Source organism: Cavia porcellus, unplaced genomic scaffold (genome assembly GCF_034190915.1).
Source record: "Cavia porcellus strain 051 isolate PalLab524CR breed Dunkin Hartley unplaced genomic scaffold, mCavPor4.1 scaffold_24, whole genome shotgun sequence".
NCBI lineage: Eukaryota > Metazoa > Chordata > Mammalia > Rodentia > Caviidae > Cavia > Cavia porcellus.
In genome coordinates, this window is record NW_026947507.1 from 39,103,837 (window position 1) to 39,131,032 (window position 27,196).

The following is a 27,196-nucleotide window of genomic DNA, read 5'->3' on the forward strand; positions in this document are numbered from 1 at the left end:
TGGACTTCACCCCGAGGAATTCCAGGATTGAGATGCTAGCCAGAGGCCAAGCTTGTCTGTGTCCCACCCATGCAGGACACGGGATGCTGTCAATGTGTCTTTTGTTCGGAGTGCCCCGTCTGACTCCAGGAAAGAGAAGCCTCGCCCCATACTCGGCCAAGGGTTCTGACATCCTGTGTGCCCTGGAGCTGGAAGCTTCCTGCTGGAGTGAGCCCGGCAGGTCCTCACCCTGGGCGTGCCACACCTTCTCCACACAACGAGTTTCTGTCATCTTGCTTGGGGGTAGCATTTCCCATCGTGTACGTGTCTATCTGTGAACGTAAACCAGGAGCAGAAACAGAACACAGCCTCTTTCTGTACGGGGTCAGCCAGATCTGCTGCTGGGCTCAGAGACCTCAGCTGCGTGGGGAATCACTCAGGAATCAGGCTGAAAGCGCGGGGACAAGGGCCAGCACTTGAGTGCGGGGACCCAGGTGGAAGAAGAGGCCACTGGGTCCTGGTCTTGCTGAGTTGTCGCTCAGAGCTGGTTCACCTGCTCTGGGAAAGGGGCCATTTATCTGAGGTAGACAAATAAAATGGGTGCCGGCATTGTGCGGGGTGGCATCCTGATGGGTTGCTGGTGACAGAGCAGAGCAGGGACACTTCTGGAACACGGTATAGTTGTCATCTGGCTTACGAGCCTTGGTCCACCCTATATGGCCAACTGTAGGACATCTCCAGAGAATACCACTTGCATGAAAGTATTCAGGAGACTTATATATAAAAAGGCAAACTAAAAAACCCACGAGTTCTTCCATAGGGAAATGGTTAGGAAATAAATGACAGTGAATCCCCTGCAAGAATAGCGCTTATTAAAAACTTTGAATTTTGAAGACTCTGAGACAACATGCTATTAAGGAAGAAACCCCACATGATTAAAGTGAGCATGCCATGTAATTACACCTCCATAAAATAAATGTACATGACAGATCTGGAAGGTAATATAGGAAAAGATTAGTGGTTGTTTTTAGGGTCACGGGGTTACTGGTAATGTTTTCTCCTAATAAAGAGGAGAGAAAACAAAGGGAATTGCGGTTCCAGCCTGGATTTAATCCTGGTGATGAAGCATCTTGATTGTGCAACTTTGAACCTTTCTGGGTGATTCTTCAGCGAAACAACTGGTGCATTCAGGGAGCTTTGAAATTGTTCTGCCTGAGCCGCCCAGGTCCTGCAGGTCTCCCAGACTCTCTTCCTATCAGCGCATTGGCGCTGGGGTGAGTGGCGGTGTCCTTGCACACAGCTAGTTCGAGCCCCCTGAGGACTCTTGCGGATTTATTCTCAGGGGTGGGTTTGACCAAATCCTCCTGTGGGCATTGCTGACCACGTGCAGCCTTTCTGAGTGAGCCAGGGTGGCAGTCAAGTCCTGGAGGTTAAGCGAGCCGTGAGTGGGTCACGTGGGGTCCTCTTGCCCCCTGTCCAGCCCCTGTCCTTTGGTTGGCTGTGGCAGTCGTGTTCCTGGGACCTGACCCCGTGCTGCCTGCAGATGGCCCCCCAGGCTCTGTACTCCTTCCCCAAAGGCTTTCCATGCATCAGCGTGTATTTCTGCCTATCCTGTGGCCTCTTACTCCTAAAAGGTCTGTGCATTGTAAATGACCCTTCCTCCCAGCACACAGAGATTGTTAGCCTGCTTGGATCTGTGTTGCCAGGTGCCTGTGTGCAGGTGGCACCAGGCCTGGAAGAGGAAGGTTTTAGGAGGTGCCAGCTGGAGGTTGACAGAGTCTTAATCCGCTGCCCTAGGTAGGTGTTCAGGCACTTGAGGTGGGTCCTCTCCCCGCTGCCCAATGGGCCTAGCAACTTCGCTGCCTCCCCAGTGAACTTGGAGGACAAGTAGGGGTTTGTGAGGGGAAAGCTGGGGTGGCTCCTCCTCCTAGAAATACAGCGAACAGAAAGGTCGTTAGTGCAGGCTGAAAAACAAGGCACCATGTGTGCATGTGTACATGTGCATATACATTGTGGTAGGCAAGCCCTGGTGCCCCCGCACCCCATCTGTGGCACCAGAGATGTAAACCTGCCCTGCCGGAGTGCTCGGAGCACCCAGTGGGGGAAGGTTCGTGTCCCTGCTCAGTCACTCGCGCAGAGACTGCCGAGCCAGGGCAGCAGGGTTGCTCTGCAGTCAGTGCAGACAATGGCATGAAGTGTAGCATGGTCCTGTTGTCCCTTCTTGTTGTGTAAGATTCTGGAGAGGAGAGGGGGGGGGGTCTGTTCCCTAAAGCAGGGGCTGTGCTGCGCCCAGAATCAGCTGTGGAAACGCAGTGGCATGAAAAGTCAGAGGTGGCCTCCAGGTGGTCCTTAGGTTCTGTGATCCCCGAGTGTGCCACCGAGGCCCTGGCTCTGGCCCTCTCCCAGCCTCAGTCTCTGGCTCTGAGCCTCGGGCTTGCAGGTCGCTTGCAGCAGCCTGGAAGGAAGGCACTGCCTCCGTCCAGCAGACTCACTCGACAGACAGCCTGGCCAACAGAAGGAGGCTTGGTCCCCATCTTGTCCCCTAAGCAACCGCCCACCACCCACAGCTGGAAGGAGAGGTTTATTTGGCCTCATGGTCTGTGGTGTCTCAGTCCATGGTCTCGTGGCTCCTAGATGGGAAAGCCTGGTGGAGGCTCAGGAGGAGGAGAGCTGCTCACCTCATGGGGACTGGGGCATCAGGGCGGGAGTCAGAAGAGAGACACAGCCTCCTATGACTATCTCTTCCTACTGGATGTCACCAACAGAAACTCCCTGAGCTGTGCTGCCCCAGGATCCACTTTCCAGAAGCCCCATCTTTGGGTGACCTTCCGTGCAGGCAGCTGCAGGTGCCTACCACCAGCTTCAAGTGGGCAAGAGCCCCACTCTGCAAGTGGGGTTGTCATCTCGGGTGCCCATCACAGCTTTTGCATGGGGTGACAGTGGGCTGGTTCCTCCCTTCCTCCGTGGATGAGAGTGAGGTCAGCTCTGGGGGAAACACTCCCCAGGACCACACAGTAAACATCGAGACCCAAGAGGAAGTTGAGGGGTGGTTCACAAAGGCTTGAGGGGTCCTGGGTCCTTTCTTAAAACTGTCTGTGAAATTATGATGGTCTCAAAAGCAAATGACAAAAGAGTTTAAAAAAATTAGGATCTTTCAAATCCTGCAGACTCTAAAGGAGTCCTGCGCCTGAATTCTCAGGGGCAGCCTTGTGTCTTACAGCTTTGTCAGTGTCGGGTGAGCCGACGCCACTTGGAGCCTGAGGGTGGGGTGAAGCTGGGACCTCATGCTGCAGGAGATTGAGCCTTGCAGACCTCATGCTGACTGCAAGAAGCCGGGCACGGTCCCTGGACCTGCGATGCCGAGTCCAAGCAAATCCAAAGCTGCAGGGTGTCGATTAGTGGTGGCACTGCTGGTGGGGACTGGCTTTCTTTTCTGAGTGATGTTCTGAATTGAGGTCACGGCAATGGTTGTACAGATCTATGAATGCACCTGAACTACTGCTTTGTGCCCTTTGATGAATTTCACAGTGTGTGAACTGTGTCTCAGTCAAACTGTAAAACATGGGGACACCTTTGACAGTTTCAATAGGAGTGCAGATTGAAAATCTCATCTGAAAGTCGTGGGACCATATGTGTCTCAAATGTCAGAGTGTTTTTAAATTTAGAGTATCTTCATATCTTAATGAGCCTAAGTCCGAACATGAAGTTCGTTAAATGCTGCTCATACACACAGACTGAAGGGAGCTGTGTACTGTATTATAATGTGCCTGGTTTTTTTTTTTTGGTGGTAGTGCTGGGGATCAAATGTAGGCCCTTCTCAATGAGCTTTTTCACTGACCCTTTTTTATTCTTTTGTTTTTTAGACAGGGTCTTGCTAAGTTGCCCAGGCAATGTTGGGGTTTGAGATCCTCCTGCCTCAGCCTTCCAGAGAGTTGGGGTTACAGGAGTGCACCATCCCTCCTGCCTGTGTGCCTGCAATTTGGCTGAGTCCTGTCACAGGCGGTCACGTGTGGCATCTTCTGCTTGTGGAATCACGTTTCAGATTCTGAGCATTTTTGGAATTTGGATTTTTGGTGTCCAGTAGCGCTCTGGAAATAGCTGGTGGTGTTTTGATGACAGCAGTTCAGGCCACTGTCCCAGGGCGTGTTCCTGGCTCCTCATGGGTAGGTTCGCAGGCTCCCAGGGTGCTTCAGTGGAGTTTCCAGTTGTGCTTCCCAAAGGAGAGAGTGAAAGCCAGGGCTCGTGGCAGAGGTCGGCAGGTGTTCGTTCTTACCTGCACCCCGGTGGCCACGCTATGCCTTGTGCAGGGCCAGTGGCTCTGGAAGGTCACTGAAGAGGCTTGGAGGCAGCTATGCATTCCACGCCCACGCTGCTTCCTCTGGAAGTCAGCATGACCTTCGGCCCTGTTCCCGTGGAGCTGCTGTTCCCAGGGGTGCTCTGGTGGAAGAGGGCTGTGGGAATCGTGCGCAGCTTCCTGGGACGCGCTCCCAAGTGTTGCGAGCTGCTGAAGCCTGGCTCAGTGTGTCGCCGTGCTTGGCCTCATCTGCATGCTTAGTTTTTAGGGGTCCCTGATGTGGGGACTCACTGGGTTGGGGTATGGTGTCAGCCACATCCCTGCAGCCGGGAGCTCTGGTGTGTGTGTCTGGCGCCACGCCCGTTGTGCATGTGGATGCAGTGGGGCGCAGGGGCAGCCGGGAAGGGCTCAGCGTGCAGGAGCTGTGTTCACACTGGTCCTCGGCAGCTCCCAGGTTGCTTTTAGAAGTGAAGGTTACCTGGTCCCAGCCTGGACCCACAGTCAGGAGCTTGTGTTTGAATAAGGAGCCCAGCTTGTCCTCGTGTGCCCTGGCGTCTGGGGAGCCAGCACTGGGCGCTCTGCTGTCCCTGGGGATTTGGGGTCTGAGTCCTCTCACTGGTCCTCTGGTGTCCTCCACAGTGGTCCTTCGGGTCTGAGGGGCCAATGGGCCGAGGTAGAGTTTCAGCCAGTGCTTGCTTGGGCTTTGTGGAGGGATTATTGAATTGCCCTCCACCTTCTGTCCCGTAGTTGGGGAAGGGGAAGTAAGTGAGCTTTGTCTCACAAGCCTGGAGGGTTGTGGGTGTGTGGCTCCAGGCCGGAGCCCTGGGTTCCATCCTTCACACCACCTGCCCAAAGTAAGAATAGAGAATGAGTTACAATGAGGAGTGTTTATGGCCAAATATTAAAATACACCAGGAAGCTGCCGTGTTTACTACTGGCAAAGAAGTGGAACAGAAGAAAGCACCTCTGGCACAAAACTTGGACTTCGCCCTCTGTAATGTACTGTATACATAAATGTAAAATATTTATCTAATAATAATAACATTTTTAAAGAGCTACCATATATCAAGAAGGGGGAAAGGATTATTCAGTAACTATGAGCATGAGGTCTTAACCTCTGTAGTCTCTTTGAGAAGAGATTCCTTTTTTTGTTTTGTGACAGGATCTCACTATGTAGTTCAGGCTGGCCTTGACCTCACAGTGATCCTCCTGCCTCAGCCTCTGGAGAGCTGGGATTACAGGTGTGTGCCACCAGCCTGGTTTGCATGGTGCTTTTAAAAGAAAAAAAAAATTTTTTTTTTAATCCCAGAGCAGTAGATCTGAAGAACATATCAGGCTTCCTTTTTTGCCTTGGCTGGGGAGCCTAGCTCTAAACTTCACCAATGCACAAACATGAATACTCTCTATCTTTGGATACATACATATGCACACACCTATACATGCATTCAGTGCATACAGACATGTCTACACACACACACACACACACACACACACACACACACACACACACGAGCACACCTGCTTGCAGGCTTCATTCACTTAGCCCACTGCTGTTTTGTTTCCTCTAACCTGATTTTTGGTTGATCAAATTCTGTATTTTATGCATCTTTTTAATTCACTTGAATGCATTGTGGGAAGGAGGGAGCCTATAAATATGGAAGCAGAATATAATACATAGGAAAAAGACTTAGAAAAATATGGCAAATCTGAGTAGATGGGGTTGCAGGAGGGCGGTATGGAGTGTGTTGGGTGTGATACTAATTTTCCCTAAGATTTTTGGTAGTTTCCCTAAGATTTTCTACTTAAAGCAAAATTGCATCATGTAGAAAAACTGCTGTTTTTAAGAAGGTGGTTTCCTCCCGTGCATTGGAGGGGCACTCTCAGTCTGCCCACACAGGAACAGAGGTGGGAGGGGCCGAGGAGGACATCAGGGCTGTGGGCTTGCACGGGGCAGGTGCTGGGTTCGGGAGTATGCAGGTGGCTCTGTGTGTCTGCGGGTGCTATATCCACAGAGCCATCAGCTTTGGGTTAGGCACCCCCAGACTGAAAAGGTTTGCCAAAAAAAAGTTCCTGAAAACTTCCAAAAATCAAAACTGAAATATGCCTTGCAGCTAGCACTGATGCTAAGTCCACGTGGTGGTGGGACGTGCGTGCCTTGTATCAGGTGTGACATGGAATCCAGAGATGGTATAAAGTATCTGTGATGGGGCTGGAGTGTAGCTCAATGGTGGGGTGTATGTTGAGGGGCCCTGGCTCAAACCTCAGTGCCACAAAGCACCCCGCCCAAAGCCCCAACAAAGCCAAAACCAGGAGAATGTGCATGGGTCCTATGCAGATGTGATGCCAGTTTCATGGAGGATTTCAAGGCTCCTGGAGCCTAGGGCCTTGGGTAGACAGTGGTGGCGGCAAGGTCTTGGAGCCAGGACTTCCCAGTATGGGGGATGTCTGGATCGTTCTTGTTGGAACGCGCAAGTGCAGTGGGAACATGCTTTCCCATAGTAAGGACATGGATCGAGCTCTTCCCATGTCTGGACACCCAGGCCCTGCTCTGAGGAGGTTGCGGGCAGACAGATTGGTGCTCCTATGGAGATGATTGCAAATGGTGCTGTCACTGTGAGGTACAGAGCTTTGGCCTGTGAGGAGAGTGGCACTGCCTGGTGATGAGGGGCACCACTGTGCAGAAGCTGCGGTGGGCAGCGCCTGTGTGGCCACGGAGGTGCAGAACCCCAAGGGTGGCTGTGTAGGGGGCTGGGAATGCCTTAGGGAGCTCAGGTCTGCTGGACCAGGGAACGAGTCTGAATTCGACTCTGCGGTACCTGATCAGAGGTTCAGAAGACCCGATGGCTGCTTGGTTGGGTGGTGGCTTGCAAGAGAGTGAGAGAGGAAGTAGGATGTGCCAGGGACTGTCTAAAGTGATGGCTACAAAGTGGAGTTTTTGTGGTTGTTAGAGGAGCCTGGAGATACAGTTTCAAAAGAAAACTTGGAATTGTTTCATCATTTTCTGCCTTAGCATTTTACCAGTGGGATAGGCTTACATTAAAAGTGTCCTTTAGTTTTAACTTTCATTAGATGATGTCACATTACAGATTCCAGATTCCTGCTTCCCTGGACAAATGCTTGTGGTTAATACTAATACTTATAAATACTTATTAAAAACTATTATTAAAAGATAATTTCACTTAGGTGGCCATATTTAAAAACTTCTGAAATAGTTTTGATTGGCATAGTCATTGCGTGTTCTTACAGGTTGAGGTGTGGTACTCAGTATACACAGACAGTCTCAGTGCCCCTGTCAGAGTAACTGGTGTATCAGATAACCGTATTTCTGACATACTCAAAGCCACGTTCAGCTGATCACATTTGAACAATGTCTGCAAAATTTGATCCATTGCAGAAATCTGAACTCAGCAGAACTCTTTACCTGGGTGTGGAAAATCTAATGTTTTATTAAGGAAGAATCGGCTCATTGTTTTAGGCATCCAGCGTCCTGGGTTTTGTCTTTATTCTGGCACATGTGTGATTTAACCTTGACAGATCATGTTAGTTAGTTTATTAGTGCTTTCTGTGAAGAAGATGGGTGATAATAGTTCTAGTATGTTGCCCATTGTCATGGTAGCTGGTGGAGGGCACTTCAGGACCTAGAAGAGATAATAATAGCATATACAAAGGTCCTGTGGCTGGAGGGAGCAGTCTGATACTGTAGCAACTAAAAGACAATAGGCGGATAGCACAGTGCAAGTTAGAGAGGCTAGGGCCCCTTTGTGGAGTTAGACTAGAGTCAAGCTGGCGGGATCTTGTAGACTTCTTGGGGACTTTAATCTTCACCTGGAGTGTAAGGGAAGCCATGGGAGGATTTGAAATCAAAGAGCAATATAATGTTGATTGCTATGCTGTCTCATTTAATCTCCATAACAAGTCTGTGTGCCAGGAATTCTTGTCCCCATTTAAACCCGGGCAGTGGAGACTTGAGTAGTTTTCAGGGCGTCTTGCAGGTAAACAGTGGAGCCAGGGCCACGGGAGGTCACGGTCCTTTGCTGTCAGTATCAGTCTACCTCGATAATCACACAACAGCGGCCGCAGTCTCAAAGCGCTTTGAACTCTTAAGATGAAAGATTCCCCTTCAATTACAGAGTGGTGTCATGCTGTGGCCACGTGAGCAGTCGGAGAGGGTGGGGATGTCGCCCAGCTTGGAGAGCCCCAGTGTGCCTGGCCGCAGTCCAGTGTCTCCGGGGCCCGGCTGTCTGGGGAGGGGGGCACTCACCGCGCTATCAGCACGAAGCAGGGTCTGGCTGCCTGGCACAGCCATCTGATACCGCCATTGTCCATAAGGACTCATTGTCCAAGGAGTGCCCCTGAGGGACCGATCAGAGGCAGCAGCGGTTTCACTGGAGCCTCAACCAGGGCCAAGTTTCTGCTTTCTGCCTCTGGGTACCGGGAGCTTAAGTGCATTGTTAGGATGTCGCCTCCTGATCTCCTGGGGGAACCCAAGAAGCCTCGCTCCGGGGGTTGAGGGGTGGGTGGATACCTGGCGGCAGTGGCATGGGATTCTTATCACTGATGACAAACATCTGCTCCTTCCTAGTTGACCATGTCGTGCCAGAGCCTGGGACAAGCCTGCTGGCTGCCTTCGACCAGTGGAGGGAGTGGGCTGACAGCAAGTCCTGCTGCGACTACTCTCTGCACGTGGACATCACCGAGTGGCACAAGGGCATCCAGGAGGAGATGGAGGCGCTGGTGAAGGACCACGGTGGGTCGCACAGATTTGGCTGCCCCGTTTCCCTTTCATCCCATAAATGGGTACAGCTCTGGGAAGCAGCGATGTGGGAGTCGTCGGAGGACCCAGGGCTTTGGGCTGCAGCCCCTGCTGACCAGGCGCGGTCGCAGCACCTTCACGGAGGGCGGGCCTAGTGTCTGCCCCGTTGGTACTCTGGCTGCCCTGTGTGAGGTACCTGGGCTCTGGAGCCAGGCTGGGAGCTGAAGGGGAGTGCTGAGAGCCATCGAGACTCCTTGAGGGGGGCTGGTGTCCCAGGGAGTCATGTGGGCCAGGAGGGTTGGGCAGTCTCTTCTGCACCCTGGCCTCCAGGAAGGAAGGTGGAGGTGAGAAGACACTTTGGAGACAGCCTCAGGGATCTTTGCCATTGTGAAATTTCTAGGGATGGGAAAGGTTCCCAGGGAGGCAGGCATGACCGTTACAACCACAGAGGGCCTCTGGACTTGTGAGCATGCACCTTGGAGTTGGTTGGTGCAGCAAAGCCTGAAGTCTCCTAGGGCTTGGCTGTTGCCGAGACCCCTGGGGTCATTCTCTTGTGACCTCACTGAATTTTGTCCTTCAAAGAAGCACCTATTGATCAAGGGTTCTAGAATAGCATGCACAAAGGCACCTGTGCTGTGAGTAAACCAACACGAGGGCCAGGTGTGGTGGTGCATGCTTGTAATCTCAACACACAGAGGCTGAAGCAGGAGAATCGCTGTGAATTCAAGATCAGCCTTGGCTATGTAGAGTTCAAGGCCAGCTTGGAATTCAAAGTGAGGCATTGTCTGAAGAAAACAAAAACCTGAAAAACAAAACAAATATGAACAGATTACCTCTTCAAAAAACTCTTAAGATGGATATAGACATATATAGTGATGTGGTAGGTATCCATTGATACTGTACAGAAAGTTCCAGAATGAGAACTCTTTCACAGACTAGCCGTGTAACCTTGTATCAGTCACATTTTATGGGTCTCAAGTTCGAAAAAGAAAATCTCTTCCATGAGGGTACTGAATTTTTAAGATGTCTCCCAAGATTCTTTGCAGCATGAAGCTTTAAAAACCAAACAGGCAACATTTTGACCTCCCTTTGGTGTTTCCCAGACTCCATTGGATTTGACTTTCAATACTTAGAGTGAATCTGTTCTGGTGCAGGCTTCAGGGTTACCATGGCAACAGTTGCCCGGCAAGGAGAGCAGGGTCAGGATGTCCGGAGGCATTTAACTGGGGCAGCTTCCAGCACCCTCAGGTGGCTTGAATTAAGCTCCACGCCTGTGAGGCTGTCAGGACGATTGTTTAAAATTGTGATGGATGTCGGACAGGGATGTTTGGTCTGGTGCCTTGAGAAGCAAGACCTATGAGACGCCAGGCTGAGCACTGTGACACATCTGCTTGTTGGAGTCATGGGTCTTATTTAAAAAAAAAAAGAGAGTTTCTGAAAAACCAGCATGGAAGGCAATGTGTGTGCCAAAGAAATGATGCTTATTACTGATCTTCGTAGACTCGTCTAGCTCATTTCTTTAAATAAATCCCAACAGACTTGTTTGGGTGGCAGCCTTTCTAAATTTTTTTAAGGTTGTCATAGTGAAATACACATCATGCGACACCTCCCAGCTTTGGCAAGTAGGAAGGGCACAATTCAGTGGAACTAAACGCAACCATTTTTGACCATTGTCAACCATTGACAGCCTCCACTCCAGGACGCTTCTTCAGCTGTCTAAACTCTCAGTACCCTTCAAACAGCGATTTCCCAATTCCTAATCCCAGCCCCGGGCGATCTCGCTTTTCCTTTTTCTTTATGAGCTTGTCTGTGCATAGTTCCTCAGGTGAGGGATTCCTCCGGACTTTCTCTTTTACAGTGGGCGTGTTGCACGCGGCTCAATGCCTCCGAGGCTCATCCAAGTTGCAGCCTGGATCCTGGTTTCCTTTAGAGACCAAATGGTCCTGCGCCTGCACAGAGACCGCACTGGGTTGTCTCTGTAGCCATGGTGGGGGGTGCTTGAGCTGCTTCCACCTTTTGGTTACTGTAAGCTGAGAACATAGGAGGATAAATATTGTGACTTTTAATTTTCATATCGTGTTAACCTTACAGAGAAATTTTAATACTGTAAATCTTAGGAACTCTATTCTCCGAATCCCGGGTTGTTTGTATTTTACCCCCATTTTCTTTCTCACTCTTTGGCTCTTTGTCTCTGTGTCCCTTTTCTATCTCTACATGCACATGCATGTGTGTAGACGTATGTACACACAGATATGCACAGACATGGTATTATCACTGCTTTATCCTCTTCCGGGTCATTCGGTTTGGGTTTAGCTATTAAAAGCTACATCTGCCTCTTTTTTGTCTGTCCTTTAGGGGTAAATTCCTTCCTCGTGTACATGGCTTTTAAAGATCGCTTCCAGCTCACGGATTCGCAGGTAAGAAAGTCATCTCCCTACACAGGCTCACTGCCACTGGTCAGCTGGCTGTCACAGCTGTCCAGGGAAGCGGTCACCACTGGATATGTGTCCCTCAGCTGCACAGAACTGGGATCCTGGCTTCAGTGAGCTGTAATCAGCCTTTGGGAGAGGGTGCACCGAGGGCCTGTCCCTGGCAGGTGCTGGATCTGACCCTGGGAACCTTTAGCTGGGGACAGTGTGGCCCAGAAAGGCACTCAGCCTCTTCAGCGAACCCGTTGTGCTTCCGGAGCCTCTTGGCCCCACACCGTGCCCTTGGCCATGCTCCCCTGTGGATGGCAGAAGGGGACCCTCTGCAGAAGGGGCTGGCAACACAGCCATGGGGAGGGACCCTGACTCTGATCCTGCCTTCCTCTGTCTCAGATATATGAAGTCCTGAGCGTGATCCGGGACATTGGTGCCATCGCCCAAGTCCATGCGGAAAACGGCGACATCATTGCAGAGGTACTGGGCTTTCCTCTCCATCCTTCCTTCCCCCTGGAGAGCAGGGCGGGACGTAGCTTGTGGAAGCTGGGTGACTTTGGTGGCTGAGTGCCCCATGGGGCATCAGGGAGCCTGGAGTCCTGTGCTGGGTGTTCATGGGACACTCGGCCAGTTCCAGTTCCTTCTCTGGACACACCCAGAGGTATGGCCCTCTGGCCCCAGGCAAGGAGCGCGCTGGGTCTCAGTGTCCCACGGACAGCTGAGGGGTTTGGGGAGGGTGTTGTCAGTCTGTTCTGCTCAGAGCGGTCGGGACAATGAACCGTTTTCTCAGTGAGCCTCGGGTTCTGAGTGGCCAGCATGCCAGTTTCACACCTTGCACGCGTAGTGTAGTGCCTGGGCCTGCAGCCCTCACAGCCCCCTGCAGTTTGGCTGTCTTTCTGCATTTCAGGAGCAGCAGCGGATCCTGGATCTGGGCATCACAGGCCCCGAGGGACACGTGCTGAGCCGGCCTGAGGAGGTGAATGTCCGCAAATGGACTCATGCCTTGAAGTCCCTTGGGGGCGGTGTCGAGAATGCAGAGCCCGCTTTGTGCCTCTGGAGATGGGGCTTCTTTGACACAGACCTGGTCTGTCTGTGGTCATGTGCATGCATGTGTGTGTGTGTATGTGTGCATGTGTCTACTCAGGCCGAGCGAAGTGTTGGACTGCAGGACATCTGGGACTCATTTACCTAGACAGCTGAGCGCTCCGTCTCTGGCTCTCCACACCCTTTCTTGAATAGACACACAAACACCTCCAGAGTAGCATCCTGTGGTCTGGGTTTTAGTGGCTCCCAATTTAAGATCATCTTCCAAAACATGCAATTAGGGATCAGAAAACTCTTCTGTGTCCCTTAAACATGAGGGGAAGTGTGTGTGCATTTTTCCACCATAAGTCTGCATGGGGCATGATGAAATCAGGGTCTTGTGGATTGAATCTTTTGAAATTGCAGAAGAATTCGACACAGGGCCCTGGTGGGCCCCGACAGTGCTGTCAGAGGGTGTGGGCCAGTGCGTCTCAGCTAGACTTTGTAGATCTAAAACCCTCTGCAAAGGAGTTACTTCTGGTGAGGGGCAAGGAGGGCCTCCAGGCAGAAGCCCTGACTGAGGAGAAGTCTGGCAGCTGTGGGGAGAGGGATGGAGGAGGGTGTCCAGGAAGTGGCTGGTCCTCTTCCTTTCCTGGAAAGAGGCCAGGAGAGAAGATTCGGGAAGCAGGTCCGCAGGGACTGGGTGGGTGGAGGTATACTGTTAGCATCTTCCCCACAAAAGGAGGTGGCAGGAGATGAAGGGGCGGTGAGGTCCTCAGAGCTTCAGAGTTGTCTGTGGAGCAGAACAAGCAAACAGGAAGTAAGCTGGCCTGGGCTTCCTGGGAAGGAGAGAGCCATCCAGGAGGCGTTGTCTGTTTGCTGCTTTGACCAGAAAAATTAAAACCATTTGTATACAGCTCAGCCCAGGAGGCTTCCCCTTGCCACAGTTGTCACGGAGAGAATTGCAAGAGTCCCTGTGGCTCCCTGTGAAGGCTCCATCGAGTGGGGAATGCAATTCTCAGCTGGTCAGGGTGGGGCACCTGCCCATGCCCATGGACCCGGCCTCTCCGGGTTCTTTCACCCCTGGGCAGCCCGCTGAGCTGAGGGGATCACACACGCTTGGAGGGCAGACAAGGGAGATTGAGACTGGGCCCCCAGGCTCCAGCTGTACCTCCTGGCTGCTGGTAATAATTTTCCAGTTAGCCAAGCCGGTTCTTTGTGCGTTAAGCCCTGAGTAGGCGATAAAGAGAATAAAATATGGAACCACTCTGAGTGGACTTGAACCCTCACAGCCTAGAGAGGGAGAAGCTAGCCCTGCGTAGGAACAGCAGCCACTAATATGCACAGCTGAACTTTAGACACTTTCTGGAACTTTCCATAACCCGCATGGTGATGGCTTCCTTGTGCAGAAACTTTCCAGAACATTTTCCTGCTCCCCTATGCTTTCCTCCTTCCCAGTCTACCATGTGAGACCGCCTGGTATGGCCTCTCCTGGGCGTTAGCTGAGAAGATGGACCAGGAGTGCAGGATTCCGAAGTCACCTATGCCAGGTGGATGGGTGGCGGTGGGGCAGTGCCCTGTGGGGACAGCGTGAGGAGAGCTGTGGTCGCTGCTGAGAGGGGCTCACAAGGACCTGGGAGGAAAGAGACAGATGTACAGACGTAGGGTAGAATGCAAGGGCTGGGAGTGAAGGAGCAGTGTTAAGACCCCATGCCTGGGAAGACGGTAGGGACTCGGCTGTAATAATGGGGAATCCTTCATGGAGTATGGGGTGATCGTGAGGAGCCAGGAGGTACGGACAGGGTCTGTTAGGGATCTGCAGTGCACTGACCCTGCTGTGTGTTCCTGGATAGGTTATTTCTCTCTCTGGACTTTCTGTTGTCTCATCTGTTAATTTAGAAGGTGGACAAGATGCCCTTAAGTTCCTGATTTGATTTCTAAACACTCATACAATTTTTGCAATATTTTTTGTTTTACTTTTAGTTATTTGAGACAAGGTATCACTATGGACTTTACAATGCTGGCCTTGAGCTTGCTCTGTAGCCCAAACTGGCCTGGAATTTATGGGTTACCCTCCTGCCTTAGCCTGTGAACTCCATTCCCAGGGAATGAGCAAATCTACCCAGGGCCCTGGAACCTAGCTCTTCTCCCAAAGCCAGTCCCCCAGGGGTGGAGCAGCCCCATGCTGAGATGTTGGGGGGCTCACAGTGTCCCATAATTATTACATTGCACTCTAGTCTATGCCTGGGACCTGGGTCTTGTTCTTGCTGAGCTCGAGCTCGGAATGGTGCCCGTCTCACTGTCACTTGGCTGTGAGGAGTCCCTGCAAGCAGAGGAAGAGGGTGGGCAGGCGGGTGGATCCTCAGCTATCCCAGGAATGAAAAACATTTGGGTGTTCAGTGAGTACTTTTAAGAGCCATTTGCTTTGCCCTGCATTTCTTGACATCTCCGTTTGAATGGCTGCTGTGTGAGTGAAGCCCGGGCAGAACCTGAGCCTGAGCCCCAGTGAGCCCTCCTGGAGACAGAGTTCCAGATACACGTGGGCAGGAGCTCTGCTCTTCATGTGAAGCCGCAAGTCTGTGGAGCTCCTAGATGGAAGTGCCATTCACAAAGGGCAGGCATGCATAGTGTCTGCGCGGAAATACCTTTTGAGCACCTGCTGTAGAGCAGGCTCTGCTGGCCTCCTTTCCTTTCCCCTCCAAGAATTCACACCACAGTGACTTGCCTGGATTGGGTGAAGAGAGATACCTAGAAATCCACAGTGACTTTCTGAGCTGTGCTGTAGCACAGTTTCACTTGCCTTTAAAAAAAAACACCTTGCTGATTCCCCTGAAAGACGTAACACTGGTCAGGGTGTCTTCCCTGATGGACCATTTAGCTGTCACCACAGCTGTACCCAGGGTCCCCCCAGGCTGTGAACTGGCCCTGTTCACGCCTCACACACAGTGCACAGATGCGGCTTTCCCTGCCCTCTGGTCTCGCATTGGTTTGTTTTGTGGGTGGTGCTGGCCTCATAGAAGCCCAGCCTGAAAGCTGCATCCCTGAAGGTCTTGACTCAGGACCAGGGAAGCAGAATGGATGTCCCAGACTGAGATCAACCACGCCTGTGAGTGTTGGTTCTCTGATATCAGCAAGCCTTCATTACAGCCCAGATGACCGGGCACTCAATGTGGGTTTAGGAGGGAGGCTGGGAATCTGCATTTGTGACACTTTGAGGAAAATCGGAGGGAAGTTCCCCATCGTTGCAACCACCCAAGGGACCTAGGTGCTCCTGGGGCACAGCAGTGTCACAGGTGGAGGGTAAAGTTGGAGCTGGGGTGGTCTGGCTTCTCATGCTCATTATCTCCCTTAGGTCGAGGCAGAAGCTGTGAATCGGTCCATCACCATTGCCAACCAGACCAACTGCCCACTGTACATCACCAAGGTGATGAGCAAGAGTGCGGCCGAAGTCATCGCCCAGGCCCGGAAAAAGGGTGAGCTTGGCGAGGCGGGCAGGTGTGGAGGTGGGCAGGAGGGCTCCTTTCCCCACCCTGCCAAGTGGGCCACTTTCATCACCTTCCTGCCTTAACCTAATTACAGCCCAGCGGGGCAGGGAGCTCCAGTTTCCTCCCTTTGTCCCACAGCTGCGCCCTTGTGCACGACTGTTTAAAGCAGAAGCACCGCCAAGGCTGGCGCCCCCCCGTGGAGAAGCTGGATCTGATCTGTGTGGTGTAATTAAACCCGGCCTAGGTGTGGTTTCCATCGGTTACTCGGGGAGGGTTGTTTTGCACAGAGGATCTTGCCTATGTGGTTGGAGGTGCTGTCCTCAGGGTGGGTCAGAGAGTCCTGTGTAGGGTAGCTTTTATCCCAGATCTCGTCACTTCCAGGTTTGGGATCTCAGATGCCTGCTGGTCATTAAGCCGTGGATGCCTTCAGTCTGCAGCTGGAGCACTGTTGGTCTTGGGGGTCTGTTGAGCTGGTCCCTGGGAACTGGTTCACTAAGTGCAGTGCCTGGAGCTTCCTGAGGGGACTTTCCCTGGGGGAGCTCACCCCGTTACGAACGCAGCAGAGCCCCCTGCCATCTGCTGTGTGAATTTGGCCAGTGACCCCATATTTAACACTTGGGAGTTAGTGCTCCCTGCAGAAAATCTGAGAGCCAGAGTTGGCCTTGGTGCAGGGGTGTGGGGCATAGCTCGATCTAAAATAAGCATTGTGAAAGGGGTCTTTCTTAAGTGGAGTGACACATGCATGCAGTTCCACCACTCTGCAAGCTGAGGCAGGAGGATCGCTGTGAGTTCAAGGCCAGGTTGGCCTACATAGTGAGTTCAAGATCAGCAAGACCCTGTCTCAAAAACTAAAAGAACAACAAAGCAAAATAGTAAATAATCCAAAGGGCCCCTTCTTCCCCTCTTTGCTTTCTTCTTTTCTCCCTGTTGTGTCTTTCTGTCCCTTTGCCTCTGACTCTGTTTCTGCCTCTATTGCTCGCTGGGTTTCTGGTTTTCTCTTTCTCTCTTTCCCGCCCGCCCCCCCTCTCATTCTCCTTTCTCCTCTCTGTCTTCCTGTATCCTTCTCTCGAGCACTGTGGCCCCGTACATCTCCATCTCTGCCTCCCTCTGGGATGCGATCTGAACGGAGCCCAGAGGGCTGTGGCATCTCTTCCCCTGTCGCTCAGTGGGGGACCCACAGTCAATGGCTTAGTGACTGGTGAGTCCGATCATCCCACGAGACCGTGGCTTCTGGGTGGCCCCAGTGAGTTCTGCCTCTGGTCTTTGGAGCTCCCTAGAGATCCTAAGGCTTTGCACCATGTGGTTGCTGCTCTGCTCTTGGGAACCTGCCCCCTCCTGGCTGCTGGGAGGAGGCCTCTTTTCTCAGTGAGAAAGCATGGCCCGAAATAATGTAATCTGCCCAAATTAGGGTGTGAGTTGTCTTCCAGGAGATCCAGGGATGAAGACCCAGCCAGGGGCTGTTTGTCCTGCAGGGTGGCTGCGTTTGTGGGCCAGCCTCAGTCCTGGACACCCCGTCTGTCACAGCCCTCCTTGATGCCTCCCTGGCATTGTATCCAGGAAGGGGAAGCAGGGTGGCTTACTCTGTTTTTACCAATCACTCTCTCAGGTAGTAAGTAGCCTGTCAGACAAGCCTGTTATCCTCATTTTGAATGGAGGCCTTGCCAGCTTGGTGTCCCCACATTCAAGCTCTCTCCAGTTCAATGAGGAAGAGTCTGGCGTTTCATCTGACTGCCGTGGGGGCAGGTAGCAGGGGTGGAGGTGACACCCTGCAGGGTCCAAGTCCCCACTGCTTCCTGGGGCTCAGGTTTCCCAAGGACTTGTGGAGCAGGGGTGTGAGGTCCATGCCCCGTCCTCTCTCACACTCCAGCTTGGGGCCTGTGTGTCTCGGAGGTGAGCACCTGAGGCACCTCTTTGATTCTGTTGTGCTCCAGGTGCAGTCCACTTGTGCCCACACTGTGCTCTGCAGAGTGCTGTGGGAGTCCCACTGTTACCTTTGGTTTGTGTTACACAAACCCAAGTTGCTGGAAAGGAATTGCAGTGTTTTGAGGAGCCAGCAGGCAGGACTGGGAACCCTAGCCAAGTTCTCAGTTTTGTCTTACAGTAACAGCCTGACAATGCAGGACGGAGCCTGTGCAGGAATTTTTACATTTTATTTAACTTTGCAGCCAGGTGAGCTGAAGCTCAGAGCCAGGGACTGGATCACTGGGACTCTAACTTCAGGCCACAAATCTTCACAGGAACACTGGCTGGCTGTCATGACTAGAGCTGCTTTAGGGTTGGTTGCTTGTGATCTTTGTGTGTTGGTGCTTAGTTCCTCAGCATACCTGGTAGAAATGGGAGGCTTAACCCTGTGGAGGCCCAGGTCATAGAGAAGGGAGGATTTCCAGAGCACCCAGAAGAGAAACAATAGAAGGTTGTGTTAAGAGTTCACTCCATGGGCTCAATATCCTGTCTCCAATCAAGTCTGCTTCATGGTGCACCAGCCACCTGATGCTGTGCTGCCTGCTCATCATCTCTAGGTCTCAGTTTCTACCTGCGAGAGGGGGAGGTAACAGAGCTTCATCTCCTGGGGCGAGGATGATGTTTAAATGAGATAATATGGGCCTGTGTAATAACTCTCACCAGTTATCCTCATGGTTAAAGAATGAGGGGCTGGCTTGACCTTGAGCTTGTTAGACAAACAGGGCAAAGGCTCCTGGGAGCTGGGGTGTGGGTTTTCTGCTGAGGTTTGTTTTTCTATACCAAAGAGACTCTAGGGGTCAGGCTGCTGGAGCGAACTGAAAAACTTTTCTCCAAATGTGGGCTGTTTCAGAATCAAAATCACGCAGGTATAATACCAGCACTCCGGAGGGCTGTGGCAGGAGGATGGCAGGTTCCAGCTCTGCCTGAGTAACCTAATGACTTAGTGAGACCCTATCTCAAAATTAAAAAAAAAAAAGCTCAGTGTGAAGGCCCTGGGTTCAGTCCCCTGTCCCAGAACCATGAGGTAACATATCCTCTCAGCCCGAGCACCCCTCCACCCACGGACTGCTGGTTCTGGGTCTAGGGTGGGGGATGTTAGGTGAGGGTATGAACGAGAGCTATTTTCTTGTGCCACTTGACCCAGGAGGACTGTATCCTGTCTGTCATGTCCCTGTCCTGTCCTGTGCAGCGGGAGGGCCTCGTCAGCCTTGCCTTTCAGATAAGGAAATAAAACCATAGCCAGGACCACAGTTCCATACTATTATTCTTCAGAAGAACTCAGACCACGGGCAACTGAAGGGGCTTGTTTCCTAGAAGAGAAATAGAAGCGCAGAAATTGAATACCTTTTCTCAGATGGTCCAGCTGAACCCAGATTCCTGGCTGCTGGAGGGCAGCGCTGGGATCCCCCCTCACTTCCATCTTCCCCAGAATGCTTTTGGTCCCTGCATGACCAGTGTGGCTGCCCTGGGTGGTGCCCACTGACCTTTCCTGGCAGATGCCCTCCTCCGCCCTCCTCACCCACCCCAGAACCCAGTGGAATGGAAACATTGGAATAGTTGTGGCTGCGAACGATGCGGAACCTGCAGAGCCACAGTCTAGATGGGGTTTCTAACGTCCTGCCTGTCAGTAGGGGCGCTTGGGCGCCATGGGAGATGTGTTCATGTGGGCACAGGGCCCACGGGGAGCACAGTAACCTGGGAACGAGCCCTTGGCGTGAGGCGAGGGGGCCCCAGGTCAGTCTCGGACCTCACACTGGGCTCGAGGGTGATAGGTGGATCCATTGTGAGTGGCGTAAAATCCCACCAATCCCCTAGTAGAAAACCACAACCTACAGGGGGCGGGGAAGGGGGAGGGCATGGAGGGGGTGCAGACAGACAGACAGGCGCAGAGACCCCGAGGAGAGATGATCTGCAGGCAGCTTCCCCAGTCAGTGCCTTGACTGGAACAGAGGGGACTGAGGCTGGGAATTCAATGTGGGTCCTCATCCAGCCACTTCCACGGTGAGAACCTGGGTTCAATTTTATTCGTCTCACTTCTGCATCTGTAAGACATAAACGTGTCTTAGAGGGTACTTGCAAAAAAATTGGGATTGTTTGTTTGTTGCTTGACTTGGGAATTTGAATTCTTGCCTGCATTTTCTTTTCCCACTTTGTCCAGGGCTATTGGGAGTGACTGGCCATTTTCACTAGATTTGTTAGTTGGACACAAAAGTGTTCTCCAGTATCAGCACACATCACCCAGAGCCTTGCCTCTTAGAGCACAGTGTGGTGGTGCATGCCTGTGATCCAGGCATTCTGGGAGGCTGAGGCAGGAAGATTGCAAGTTTGAGCAAGTCTCGGGCAATGTGTAACTTAGTGAGATCCTGTCCCCAAATTAAAAAACAATAATAATAAGGCCAGCATGTAGTCCAGTGTGAAGGCGCTGGGTTCAATTCCTAATACTGCCAAGAAGAGAAGGACAAGAGGAACAGGAGGAAGAAGAGAAGGAGGAGAAGAGGGGAGGTGTAGCAGTAATATTTTCTCAGGGGCATCCAGTAGTGATACTGTGTGTATATCTGTGCCCGTAGCACGGTAGGGGCTAAAACTGCTGTCTGTACTGGAAAAAAGAATCATTTGTACCTTCAATCTGTATTTGACGAGAGCACACATTCAGAAACCTCAGAACCAGTCCAGAAAGCTCACCCTGAAGATGTTCCTTTGGAACGATTCTTCGTACCCAAGCCTGACAGCACGGTGTCCAGGCTGTGCATGGGCTTTCTGGAAGATGGGGAGGGTGGTGTGTGTGTGTCTGTGTGTCTGTCCATCCCCATTGGTTTTCTACTCTGCCTTGGTGGCTGCATTTCGAGCTACAGCCTAAAAGGTTTTCCATTGTTCCTGCTTCGGCCTGTCCTCTGTCCCTTCTTCACGGGAAATGACTGTCAGACATTTCTCAGGTCCTGCCTTGCATCTGTTCTTCATGAATGCACTTGAGCCCTGGCAGCTTGCGAGTAAACATCGCCTCCCAGTCCCCTGAATTTCCCGGCTTTGCCGGTGAGCCTGCTAGCAAGCGGCTGGCGTGGGGTCACAGCCTTCTGAAGTTGAGGCTTTCCCTGGAGAGGAAACTCATGCAGCTATACTGGCCGCCAAGAAAGCATCAGCATTGTGTTTAGAGAAGAGCAGAAAGGCCAATTAAGCCATTCCGTGGTTTATTATTATTAGTGGTAATTATTTCTGGCACGCAGCTCCCTGGTGCCTGTGGCCTGCCTGGGCTCCCTCGAACTCGGTGTTTACAGAACAGGGAGAAGAGCCCAGGAGGGCGACCAGGCCACTGGTGATGGGGGTGGAGTCGTGCTCTGTGGCCATAGAGGCCTTGGATGTGATGCTGAATACCTGGCCTACTTTCAGGGGCTGAAGAACAGAAATAAAGGCAAGACACAACAAGGAACTCTGAATCCATCAGGAAGTTTGCACAGAGCCAAGAAGTGAGCTACAAGATGACCCTTCCTCCTCATGTGTGCCTCTCCTGTGCCCTCCTCTCCCCATCTTGACTGGGACATTGGGCCATAGGTCCTTCCTCTTCCTTGGTCTAAGGAGGCAGGTTCTGGTCAGCAGTAGTCTTGGAAGCTCTGATCCAGTTCTGGGTTTGCCAGAGGTCAGAAGCTGAGTTCATTCTTTCTTGAGAAGCATGACCCTCCACACAGAGAAAGAGTATCTGGGCTATTGTCACACAGCTGCCATCTTGCTCTTGAGCTGAGCTTTGCAGGGAGAAGTGCAACTCTTCCTTTCAGTCACTTTGCTGCTGTTGTGACAAAGCACTTCATTTCCACAATTTAAGGAGAGGAGGCTTGTTTGGTTCAAGGTTCCAGTGGATGCAGTGCATGGTCAGCTGACTCCAAGTCAGAAAAGACATGGCGGTAGGGCCTGGTGGGAGACAGCTGTTTACACTGAGGCAGCCAGGAAGCAGAGAGAAGAGAGAACAATGTACCCTTCCAGGTCACCCCAGTGACCACCTCCAGCCAGGCCCCACGTCCTGACAACACATTTAGCCATGAACTCGTCCATGGGTGAGTCCACTGAAGTGTCCCATGATCAGTCACTTCCAGAACCCCCACCTTTGACCATGTGGGGCTTTTGGGGGCTATTGCAGATGGGAATGTCCCGTCTCTTCCTAGCACCAGCCCTTCCTTATACTCTGGATTCCAAACGAATCAGATTTGGCAGGAGCTTGCCAATTATGTGAGGATTCTGGGAAATGTGGACACTTGTCCACTGCTTTTCACAGGCCATCAAGCTGTTTTTCTTTTTTTTCCATCAAGCACCTTTGCTCTCATGAACCTTTTCATGGAGAAAAGCCAGGAAACCCACAGCGTTTTGGATGCTTTTTCTCATATTCACCTGAACCCCACTTTTGAGCAGGCCCTCAGCCCTGGCTGGACAGGGAGAGTGAGACCTAATCAGTCCTGTGGGCTGCTCCATCCCAAGACTGGGCACCAGCAGGCCCATGAGAACCACCACTACCCTGTGCCCACAAAGCCATTTGCATCTCATAAAGGGCCTGGCACAGTGAGGCCTTCTCATTATGTGATGTTTTCCACTTTGGGGTGCAGCCACCCAGGAGGCAGGCCTGAGGAGGTCAGGAGCTCAGGGGTCCCTTGTGGAAATTGTGAGTGTTGGCTCTTTTCTTCCTGGGCACTTCCTTCTGGGCAGGCTTGTCAGGCTCTAGAGCCCACCCTCCTGTCTGAGGACTGACTGTCCCCAAGAGCCTGGAGTGGGCTGCCTGTCTGGCCTGCAGCATTCCCTGGCTGAACAGCAAACAGCGGCTCCTTTATGGCATTCCTGAGGCAGGAGGGTGCAGCACCGTGGAGCCGGCTCCCAGAGAGGCCGGCAGAGAGGGTGTCATGCAGTATTATCAAGTGATAAGGCCTTGAAAGGGCTGTGGAGAGCCTAGGAAGCGCATTCCTGTCCCGGACCTGTCTGGCAGTAAGAGTAAGGGCCTGTGTTTGAAGAGGGACAGCTGGGTGACATAGAGTGGTGGTGGGGTGTCAGCTCTGCACAGGGTCTCAGGAGGGTGAGGGAGGTAGATTTGGTGACCAGAGATCTAATTCCAGCTCTGGTCCCTTCAATAAATTATGAGATTGTTTAATCAATTTAACATGCATTTATTGATTGGCCTGCCAGGCACAAGCAGATAATTGATCTTTGAGGTATTACCATGAAGTAGAGAGTAAAATAAATTCAAACCTGGGTGATTCTTGGAGTGGAGGATAGATTTTCAGGCAGATGGTGTGATGTTTGAGTTGAATTTCTCGTGATGTTAGAGTGGATCGGTTTTGGGTGGTGAGGGCGGTAACTGTTTTCCCAAGGACGCCTATTTTTTTTATAACCCTTGAAGGCAGAAGGGCTCCTTAGGATCTTATGGAGAGTGGCATGGGAAGGTTCTGTTTCTGTGAAGATCACTCCGGGAGTGACCCAAGGAGAGGAAGGAGAGGCGGGGAAGGCGCTGGGGTCATCAGAAGCCTTATTCCAGTGGGGAGCTCTGTTGGAATGAGCTGGGAGGAATGGAGAGAGCCTGTCTTTGGGGCCTGACGACTGAAGAAGCTAAAGTGTTGGTGTTCTGTGGGTACACATAGTTCCTAGCATTCCAGCTTCTTTGGAATGGACAGAGAAGAGGACGTGATCTGGGTGTTAGGGAGTGGTGTTTTTTCTTGGACACTAATAAGTTAGCCAAGCTTTCCAGAAACTGAAATCTCCGTGGTGGAACTGCACAAGGTCCTTGCATCTCATACGAACAGTGTCACCTGTGGAACTGGTGCCTGGCTTCCTTCACTGAGTGATGCAGGCATGCAGGGGTCCCTTGGGCAGATCCAGAGGGCTCTGTGTGTGCTCTGAAAGCCAAGTGGTACACCTTGGTGTTCTCCTATTTTTTACCTGTCTTTTTGAGAGAGGGTTTCACTGTGCAGTTCAAAATGGTCTTGAATTCACTTTGTAGCCCAGGCTGGCCTCAGACTGACAGCAATCCTGCCTCACCCTCCTAAGTGCTGGGAGTATGGGTGTGTGCCACCATGCTGTGCCTGGTGATACCACTTGGGGTTTCTTCTCATTGGCTTTTAGCCAGAAGGAGACTCTGCAGGGAGGTGCACTGAATGTGGACAGAGAGGGCATGTGCTCAACAGTACGTATGGTCCAGTCTGTGGATCACTGTGAAAGTGGCTTCTGGGTGGCACTTGGGACTGGGTGCTTGGACTCTGTCTGAGCTGAGATTCTTACTGCAGTTGGGGACCAGCAGGCAGGGGACAGAAGCCTGAAGGTTCGGGACTCAGAGTGGGAGAAGTAGGTGTGTCAGCCCCCAGGAGCAGAGAACACGGGTGGTGGGGGGGGAACGTCTGTGTGTATGTGCAGTGTGCTTCTGGCTGGGGAGTTGACCTCACCACATCTCTCCTCGCCTGTGAGGCAAGGCCGTGTCTCCTCCCAGGCAGTGATGGACTCCTACAGGCTCCTGGGTGGGAGCACCCCCCAGGACGCCCCATCTCCTTGCTCAACGTGGCCTCAGACCGAGCCTCCTTGTGTTCTGATTGCCAGGAACTGTGGTGTATGGCGAGCCCATCACCGCCAGCTTGGGGACTGACGGCTCCCACTACTGGAGCAAAAACTGGGCCAAGGCCGCCGCCTTCGTCACCTCCCCACCTCTGAGCCCTGATCCTACCACGCCAGACTTCCTGAGCTCCTTGCTGTCCTGGTGAGTCCCCGTCTGCTCACCCTTCCCGTTCTGGGCGGGGCTCACCAAACCCCAGAGAGAGTTCCTGATAAGGACCTGGGCCAGCATGACAGTCAACCAGAGAGGGCCAATGAGGTGTCAGGAAGACCCCGCTTCACATCACTGGTGGGATGTCCCTGTCCCATACCTCCCTGGACAGCCCGAGGTACATAGCGTTGAATGCAGCTACAGCAGATGTGGTGTGTTTCCTTCCAGTGGGGACCTCCAGGTCACCGGTAGCGCCCACTGTACCTTCAACACTGCCCAGAAGGCTGTGGGAAAGGACAACTTCACTCTGATTCCTGAGGGCACCAACGGCACTGAGGAGCGGATGTCTGTCATCTGGGATAAGGCTGTGGTAAGGAGCCCTGGCCTTGGCCTTCACCTGCCTCGGGCTCTGTGGATGTGGGGCTCATGCTGGCCTGAGATGCCAGCAGAGAACATTCTAGAAGTTGGTGCTTGTGTGACAGGGTTCCTCAGTTTGGAAATCCTCAGCCATCCCTAATAGGTACTGTTCTCCTAAATTTTATACACAGCTATCATTATCTACAGAGGCTTCAGTGTGAGGTGTGGTCAGAACCTGTGATAAATATCGAAATTAAAATTACTGCATGAAAGCACATTGACACCTCAAAGGCTCCCTCTGGCTTTGGACAGGCTTATCCCATAGTTCTTGCCACTTTCTGAAGCAGTTCTAAAGTGCTCTTTCTGCAGTGTCTTCAGATGAACTGTCATGGCTACATTGATTGTAGCTTCTTTCAGATTAAACACATGACAGTGTGCCCTCATCCAGCTCATTTACTGGATTTGGCACTGTGTGACTTTGTGTTCTTCCCCAGAGTCAACATGACCACGAAAGGTAAATGTTCTGAGAGGATTTAGGACGTCAAAGCGGCCATGATGGTCCATAAAAAGACACTCATGGGAGAGGACTTCCAGAACTGCTTCAGAAGGGGCAAGAAGGAAGGGATAAGTGTGTCCAAAGCAAGGAGGAGGATTCCGAGAGGATCTCACTCATTCTTTTACTCTTCTAAGTTAAAAAATTAAATATTGACTGTATCTTGTGGTCATACCCTGCGTACCTCCTGAGTTAGTGAGGAAAGAGTCTCCCTGGCCACCTGGTGCCTTTCTCAGGTAACCGGGACACGGGACTCCATTTCCGCAGGAGAATCTTTGAGGGCCGTCTGATTTCACCCCACTTTCCTCACACAGGCTTCCAGTCAGCTCGGTGGAAACAGACCTTGGCCTGTTGGCCTTTTCATTTGAATACATAATAACTGGTTTCCTGTTTTTGAATGGTTTTAGATTATACAAATAAAAACCAGCTGGTTTCAGATATAACTTTAATGTCTTCACTTTTTGCTCATGCACAAATATGTCTGCTATGAGTGAGTGTGAATCACATAGCATAATATGTACTTTTTTGTGGGTGTTTTTTTTTTTTAAACTAATATATGATGAAAAAGTTTCTACTTTACATACTTGGTTTTTAATAGCAGACAGTTCCATCCTATTTCTCAGCAGTAATCCATCCACAATCCTTTGGCCAAGTTATGTTGTTCCTAATTTTTTCCACTGGGACAAGTGTCCCGGGACACATCCTTAATTATGTTGTAGGAGAAATTTCTGGAAGTTGTGTTGCTGGGTCAAAGAGTGTGTCTATTTTTAAGCATATTACTATATATTTATTCAAGCGCCTCCCAGAAATATTGTACCACTTCCTGTGCCACCAACAATGTGTGACATTCCCAGTTCCTTCTTGGGCCAAACAAGTTCTGTTATTATGGACACCGAAACAGGATTGCTGACTGGCTTGGTGATTTCTGGGTCTCATTGTTTGACTCGTACTTTCTCTCACTACTGATGAGAATGATTATTTTTTCAAATGCCTGCTGGCCATTTGTCTTTCTTTCTCCCTCTTTTTTTGTTCTGCTGACTTTTGAGGAGAGGTGATTGGCCCCTAATGTATACCCTGGGCTGTTAACTGTGTACCACGCATGAGACAGAGGTTGAGACGTGTAGACTAGAACCATGGGTCTCTGCCTGGGATTCTTCACAGGGCCACTTAAATTGTGTGCACTTTTGTATTGCTCTACAGCGTTCCACCTTCCAACTTTGTGACTCTTGATACATTTGTGTGCATGTACGTGTGTGTGTGTGCACGCGTGCACATGTGCTTATGTGTTCTTCAGGTCACTGGGAAGATGGACGAGAACCAGTTTGTGGCTGTGACCAGCACTAACGCAGCCAAAGTCTTCAACCTTTACCCCCGGAAAGGCCGCATTGCGGTGGGATCGGACGCAGACCTGGTCATCTGGGACCCTGACAGCATGAAAACCATCTCAGCCAAGACACACAACAGCGTAAGGCCAACCCTGCAGGCTTGGTCCACAAGACTTACAGTTGCCGAAAGAGCAGAGGGAGGGAGAGTCCCCCAGGGCTTCTAAAGAGACCTCGCTGGGGTGGGAGCGGACTTCTCCCTTGGTTATAGCATGCAGTTGCTGAGAAGAGAAACAGCTCTTTCATTTCATTGGAAAGGGCCGTAAG

The 27,196-nt window shown here is 51.7% G+C and overlaps 1 protein-coding gene across 2 annotated transcripts in view; it reads left to right on the forward strand.

The window, feature by feature from the left end:
* Dpysl2 (dihydropyrimidinase like 2) overlaps nt 1–27,196 on the forward strand; it is a 119,340-nt gene that overhangs the window by 85,075 nt on the left and 7,069 nt on the right. For both annotated transcript variants that reach the window (XM_063234903.1, XM_063234904.1), the window contains exons 4-11: nt 8,856–9,020; nt 11,382–11,443; nt 11,846–11,926; nt 12,354–12,422; nt 15,822–15,942; nt 24,475–24,631; nt 24,866–25,007; nt 26,842–27,012. In XM_063234903.1, coding sequence (XP_063090973.1) covers nt 8,856–9,020; nt 11,382–11,443; nt 11,846–11,926; nt 12,354–12,422; nt 15,822–15,942; nt 24,475–24,631; nt 24,866–25,007; nt 26,842–27,012 — 968 coding nt within the window. The remainder of the gene's footprint in view (nt 1–8,855; nt 9,021–11,381; nt 11,444–11,845; nt 11,927–12,353; nt 12,423–15,821; nt 15,943–24,474; nt 24,632–24,865; nt 25,008–26,841; nt 27,013–27,196) is intronic.